This window comes from Montipora foliosa, chromosome 1 (assembly GCF_036669935.1).
Source record: "Montipora foliosa isolate CH-2021 chromosome 1, ASM3666993v2, whole genome shotgun sequence".
Lineage (NCBI taxonomy): Eukaryota > Metazoa > Cnidaria > Anthozoa > Scleractinia > Acroporidae > Montipora > Montipora foliosa.
Window position 1 is genome coordinate 31957910 of NC_090869.1, and position 7323 is coordinate 31965232.

General features: G+C 39.0%; 1 protein-coding gene across 2 annotated transcripts in view; it reads left to right on the plus strand.

Annotated features, from left to right (window-relative positions):
* The first annotated feature begins 118 nt into the window (after positions 1-118).
* Positions 119-7323, plus strand: part of LOC137977018 (CBY1-interacting BAR domain-containing protein 1-like) — an 8664-nt gene continuing 1459 nt past the window's right edge. The window contains exons 1-6 of one of the 2 annotated variants that reach the window (XM_068824319.1): positions 119-277; positions 926-1160; positions 2371-2541; positions 4928-5014; positions 5869-5973; positions 6092-6205. In XM_068824319.1, the coding sequence (XP_068680420.1) occupies positions 210-277; positions 926-1160; positions 2371-2541; positions 4928-5014; positions 5869-5973; positions 6092-6205 (780 nt within the window). In that variant the 5' untranslated portion in view covers positions 119-209. Of the gene's footprint in view, positions 278-925; positions 1161-2370; positions 2542-4927; positions 5015-5861; positions 5974-6091; positions 6206-7323 lie in introns of both variants that reach the window. The other variant, XM_068824324.1, reaches the window with a different exon arrangement.

Sequence of the window (7323 nt, forward strand, 5' to 3'; positions counted from 1 at the left end):
GTAAACACCATCCACAACTATCCACAAAGAAATGGCGGACAGGCGAGAAGGCGAGCAGTGCGCATGTGTAAACTAGACAAACTTTCCCCTCAAGGGTACTGTGAGTCGCAATCGACTTTTTACCCAAATTTTGGCCTTTTTCCAATCATGCCGAATTGAAACGATTCCAATCCTAGCGCTATCTGGTAGTGCGAAAACCGTTTGTAGAAATGAAGAAGTCCTCATCGATTTTGAGTGCTGCTAGTCCAAGCGAGACCAGGAGTGAGACTAAAGCAAGGTATGCCAATAACCTTTCCAAGGACTAGTCATGAAGGTTTCAAAAATTATTAAAGTTAATGTAAGTAATGCAGGGTGTAAACTGGCAGCAGGTTTGGGTTGCAGGTCATTCTTTCATCATAGCTGAAACAACCCAGACCTTTACTAATGTTAACATTGGGCCTAAAAAGTAATGTTTAAGGCTAATTTAGGTTAGCATTTTTGTGAAGGTGGGGTTGTTTAATAGTTATGAGTCAATGACCTGCAACCCTAATAACCTGCAGTTGACACCCTCCGTGTAAGTAAAGTGATTCTCTGGCCAGCAATTCAGCACTGTCGAAGCAAAGCTAAAATTCCATGAAACTTGTGCCAGAAAATGCTTAAATGTTAATTTCAACAAACATTTAACTTTTTAAGCCTCATACACTTTCTGCAGGTACCGGAAAGCATTGTGCTTTGGGTCACATGGGATTAGTCTGGAGTTTTTTTGTTTTCTGTCTTTTGTTTCTTCTGTTTTACGTAACTTCTGCTCTGGTACTGCAGAAGCTGCCTTAATTACACTGAATAGCATCATATCAAACGTAACGTTTAATTGTCAACAATAATCTGGCTGCAGCGTGATCCTTAACTTTCATAATATTTTTTTTATATATACATGTATTATTTCAAGGGACCATGAAATGAGGGTAATATCTGAGCGAATCAATTGTACAGAGAGGCATTTCAGTGCCCTGTTGAAGGATTTCACAGCATTTAGTACCAGCTTGATATCTCTGCAAGACAAAGGGATGAAGATATCAAAGAGTTTGGATATGTATTCTGATCAGGAGTATCCGTCATTGAAAGCAAGTTTGGCCAGTGTCAGTGAAAACATAGCTGCAATACAAGATTTGCTAGGAGCACAGGTAATAGGACTTGATGTCCCTCACCTGCTAATATATAACGGTAATTATGTAAACTCATAGATACCAAGTCTCCAGCTTTTGAACTCCAGCTCTCCAGCAGAACAAGGGAAATCACCAGCAGAACTTGTCAGTCAAATAAATTTTAGAGTATATATCAAACCAATTATTGTTCCACAAATGGAAAACAGGTCTTGATCCAAGAAAACTTGAAATCAACGAGAAATCAGCGAGAAATGTGGACCGCGGAGCCCTTCTCTTCTCCTCTTTCCTGTTCATGTAAATTTGTCATTTAATGTAACATGAGTAAAATGTGTCATTAAGTAATCTCAGAATGCAGGAAAAGTGTTCTAGGTGAACTCAGATTTTAAATTTTCCAGGGGGAGCATGCCCACAGACCTCCCTGGAAGGCTCATGTCTTCGGCACTCACTCAATTTCTCCAGTCAGCCTCTTCTTGAAACTTGGCATCTAGCTATGTATTAGCTGATAGCTCCTTTAGTAAAGTAAGGGACCCCCCCCCCCCCTTACTTTTTTTGTCTTAATATTTGTGAAAGTTAGTTTTATTACTCACATGCATTTGTTTTGTTGCCCATTATAATATTAAATATAGTTTAGAACTATGTCTATTTTGAACTGTGATGACCAGTGCCTTTCAAAAGTGTGCCAACTCTAAGATGGATGAAAATCAGCCAATCACGATGCTGGGTGTTACCAACTCTCTTGTTTTATCTGTTGATAAGGCCATCCCCTTTTTTTTCTCCATTTCGCATTGAATGCGTTTCCTGATATCGGGTCGGTCGGTCGGATTGAAAAAAAAAAGCCTAAAAAAAAATCATAAGCATTCTCAGAATCGCAGCCCTGGTACCCCAGCATAATAGCTGTGGAGCCAGGAAAACAACAAGACATGAACCCAAAATCAATATGGCGGAAAAGTTGGTGAAGGTTGTTGCAAAATTAAGACAGCGTGGGGAAAAGGATCAACCACCGAAACTCCTATGCTACATAAAATGGCTTAAAAACGTCGTTAGTTTTTTTTTTTTTAATTTGTTTTGAAAATGCCAAAAATTTGGGTCGGTCGGACGACACGAAACAGAGAAAAGAAAGGGGAAGGCCTAATTTGACAGCATTGAAAAAACTGAAGCCATGGATCAAAGTCTGTTTGTCCATGTGGGGCATAATGATGTTTGGAAACTGTTTTTTTTTTTACCACAGGCAGACTACATGCAAGCAAAGGTTTTGCCACCTCTGGCTTTAAATTCTACAAATTGTAAACATGCTAGAGATTATGTGAAAGAACTGAATGCTGCAAGGGACAAGCAATCTCTAAAGCAAAAGGCACTGGACAAACTTAAAACAAAAGATGCAAAAAACAGGGGAAAGATTGTATCCTTATCAATAAATTAGAAATTATTTGTCCCAAAAAAAGGTTGAATACAGTATATCTTACGTTGCACAAGAGAAAAAAACAATATGCTATAATAGCACCGTGGATAGTTACAAAATATATAACCACCCACCCCCAACATGACTAAGGGATGGACCATAAAAAATTCCTGCAGAGCAAAAGTAGAGGAAAAAAAAATCATGCGCCATGGGCCAAGGGGAAAAAAAATCGAGCAAGCCTTTCTACTCGTAGGATCCTGTTTATAGACCAAATGAAAAACTCATCTGTAATTTTTGTCATTTAATTTCAACAAACAAAAATGCTTTGTAATTTGTATATAATAATTTACCTCTTTGTGTTTCATATCACAAATATCATAAATGCATCATTTCCATCTCTCAGTTGCATCAAAACATAAATTTGAACCATTTCAATGAATGTGGTATAAAATTAAATATAACATTCATGTCATAAAAATACCATTTTTAAAACATCTCTTGTATTAAAATATAACTTTCAGGTATTTTCAACATATCTGATATCTATCAATTATAAATAAACAGCAACTATAAATAGTGTTCATAGTCTTGAATAAATACAACTATAAAGGACAAATGGTTGAGTCAGAGCTCTCAAGTCTCACACGTTGAGCACGAGTATCAAGCATTTTGATGCAATCTCGCGCTCTCACGCCGACACAAGCATTTCTCATGCATTGGCACTTTTCTCATAGGTAACTACCTTTTAAGCTTTCAGAAGTGCACATCAATTCCGAATTTGTTCCTTCACTGGCACTGAACTTTGGCCAACGTTCAATTTGTTCGTGTACAACCAATTTTCTTGTTTGTTCAGGACTTTCACCTGTTAATATATGTCTATAGGCCGATATATTAGCTCAGGCTGACCATAATAACATGGGCTCTCTTAGCAAGCAGCATTAAAAAACCAAAATTACAGACTCGAGGGTGCATTTCCAGCAATTTGATTTTAGAAGTGCAAATTTCAAAAATTTTCCAGGGAAGCATGCCCGGACCCCCCTAGGATTTTTTGGCGCCTCTGGCCAGCACAAGAAACAGAGGCCACTTGTGGCTTTGGTGCCATCTCCAGCAAGCATCTCACCCTTTGGAAACTTTAAGACTTGAGATCTCTGTAGATTGGATGTACTTAAACTCATTAATCTAAACAAAAACAACCAAAAAGTGCCAGATCTGAGAGTGCCCACTATACTCTTGGATCACTCTGCCACAAGGGGGATTCTGGCAGATATTAATTCCCAGTTACCCCCAGAGATCACGCTTGAAGGACACAGGTAAGCAGTACTATGGTCACCACTCTAGTGTTGATACTGTAAACACACTTTTAAAATGTGCAAAGAGCAAATCATAGACTGGAGGGGGGGGGGGGGGGGCACAGCTACACCACATATGGCCTTATGCTCTGTCAAGCTACATTTATGTCAAGGCTTTGTTACTGTAAGAGGGTGGAAGGAATTGGCTACTTGTTTACTTTACAACACAGTTGCATTTTAAATACTGAATAGCTGAAAAGAATTTCTCATTTATTTAATTATTTTATTTTTGTAACCCAATGTATAACACTGAAATAGACTAAATGCAACTTGTATCAGCCTGGAGAGAAAGCACTGCTTGAGGTACACATATCATTTTCCATTCCATTCTTGTATAGGCATACCTCCTGAAATGCTCATTTTTCGAAATACTTTAATAAATATGACGACTGAAAACCAATGGAAAAAAAAATTGTACACAACCTTAAGGTGTTTAAAAAAATTCTTGCACAGCCCAAAGGTGAAAAAAAAATCTTAACAAGACAAAATCGCCCAAACCCCCCCCCCCCCCTCCCTCAAAAATAAATGGTCCCTCCCTAAGACAAGATTTGCCTTGTGCTCAGGTAATGCTTATGAACGTCTATTAAACTATAAAATAATTCAAGTCAATCCTATTCTGAGATACAGTTTAAACCTGGATATCCAGCAAAATGTCTTAAAATCCATAAATTGCTCAGAGCGTTACGAGGGGTGGATTTCCGAAGTAAAATATGAGGCCAGCACCATGCATGCTATGAAATGGTATGCGATTTGCAAAACTCTAAACATACAACACTGTGACTCATTTCTTTGTCTGAGTCTTGATGTGAGGGTTCAAATCTGTGACACAACTCTATTCCAGAGAATTACATGTATTTTTGTTACTCATCATGACTGGTACTAACTGCAAACAGTAAAAACTTGACTTGTTTCCTTTCAATTCTTTTTAACTGCCACAACTTCAGGAGCATAGCCTAATATCACACATTTTTCTTTGAAAAGAAACATAACTGGTTCATTTTATTAAAGTCTTATTCCTTGACTTGAGGTCTTATTAGTTGCAGGTGGGTCTTTTAAGAAGCATTGTCTGGATAAGGAAACAATGGTACCATTTTTCAAGAGATGTGATTAACCCATTGACTCCTGTGGGTTCCCCATTGATGAGTAAAATCGTCTGGCGTTAGACAGAGTAAAATACTAAGCCTTGCCAGTTCTAGGCCGGTTTAAGGGTCAAAGGGTTACTGGGGACATAGTTTTCCAGTGAGTGATTAACCCAATGACTCATGGGGGTTCCCCGTTGACGAGTAAAATTGTCTGGCGTTAGACAGAGTAAAATACTCTGCCGTTAGACAGAGTAAAATACTAATAGTCTGGCTGGTTTAGGCGGGTTTTATAGGCATCAAAGGGTTAAACTTCAACACCATAGATCTTACCACCCCCAGCAGGGAATCTATGCCCTACTTTTTGAAAAAAAAAACATTGTGGTGAGCCATGGATGTCCCACATCATTAATGTTATGTTGAGAAAGAGGCTGCAGTTTTATCATCATTAGCTGCAAAGACAAATTATTAAAAAGGCTGAAATGGTTGTTAATCACACCTTTTGGGAACCATGAAGAAATCAGGAGTATCACTACAGTAACTGCAATCTGGAAGAAATGCCAATGTGAGCCTGCTACCTATTTCTCAAGCTGGGTGGAAATTCCAAAGTATAGAGGGAGACCTAGGCCTCAAACCACCAAACCTGCAGAGCTTGACTGTCTGTGCATGCTTGTAAATGTTTACAGGTTATGCACAGTAAAATACTAGAACAGTCCACTAGAAAGGTTTTTTTTTTTACAATAATTATTATTACACACTACAGACCCCTAAAGTGTTGGTGCAACTTTCATGAACATCTCTGAGAGAGAGAGAGAGAGCCTGTCTTTCCAGCCCTCTCACTGTGAAGAGAAAGTTTAGTCCCAGGGTACCCAAAGTCTTATTCTCATCACCCTTTGCAGGTTGAGCAGGACCTTCAAAAGCTAGCAGCTGATGCCAGTAGAGCAAGACAGACTCTTGAGGACCAGATGGTTGAATTTGAGAGAAAAAAGATGGAGGACATCAAGGTGACAAATGTTAAAGTTCAAATGAAAAGCATGCAAACAAAAAATGACAAGAGGCGTCCAGCAGAACCCTTGCTTTAAAGTAAACCTGGTTAACTGTGCCTTTGTCCTTGTCTTTCAGACAGTGTTCAGCTGTTTCTTTCATGGTCAGATGTTGTTCCATGCCAAAGCGCTTGAACTATACACAGCTGCTTTTCAAAACTTATATTCCATGGATGAGGAGCAGGACCTAGAGGTTAGTAACTGGTGTAAAGAATTTCACTCAAAAGGGCCTCTTTTAATTAGCCTTTTTATTATGTTAAAACTCGGTGAAACTTAAGGTCACACACACAACAGTCCTGACAACCCAGTGAGGATGTATTAAAGAAATTTAGCGGGATGATTGATCCATGTTAGATTTTTTTGGCAATTATTTTTTTAAAAAAGCCATGTCTAGGCTTGAAAAAAATTGGAGATTCTTGTTTTTCAGGGTTCAACCCATTTCAGTCCTTCCCACCCATAAATATGCTCGACAAAACATTGATTCCCTGGTAGTAGAGGTCTCTTTTCTTTTTGCGTTCGCTGGGCTGTCGAGTACGAAAAAAGAGACTTCTGCCATAGGTCGAAACTCACTTTCATACAAACGCCCTCCACGACCTTGGACGGCACTGTTCAAAGCGCATGTCCCATAATATGGTTGCTGACTGTGACTTGAGCCTGCACAACATGTGATGTATCACGTGAGGATTCGGTCTCTAAGTAACCACCGCGCATGCTCAACACAGTGAGTTTCGACCCATGGCAGAGGTCTCTCTTTTTCGTTAATAGTCAGCCCAGCGAACGTAAAGGAAACGAGACCTCTGTTAGAAGGGAAATACTTCGAGTTCACTGACAAAGTTCTTGGTAGAGAAGATATAGCATTCTTTTTTGGTATCCATTATTACAAACATGGTTTCATAGTCATTTAAGTAAGACAAATATTACTTGTGACAACTTTCGCTTTAAGATCTGTGAATGTTTGAGTACAGTCTAGAAGAGGACATCTGGACTGTCATGCCTTACGAGAAAGCACTGGCATTTCTTTAACCTCTTCTTTTGCGATTGGCTATTGAATTTTTGGAATTACGACTGTTATACGAAGGTTAAAATTGTACGACTTCTCAGTAAAGAATGACGCGTAGAATTAATGTTACGAAGCTTTTGGAAAATGAAGGTTGATAACTTGTTCAAAAATTGTCTGATTCTGCAAGCAAATGCGAGCGTCAATGGTCAGGCCGGAATTTTACAGAAGCCCGTAAACCAATCAAAACACGAAGCGAAACGAACTATCCATGCCGAGCGCAACCAAGCGTACGAACACGCAAAAGCTGGGTC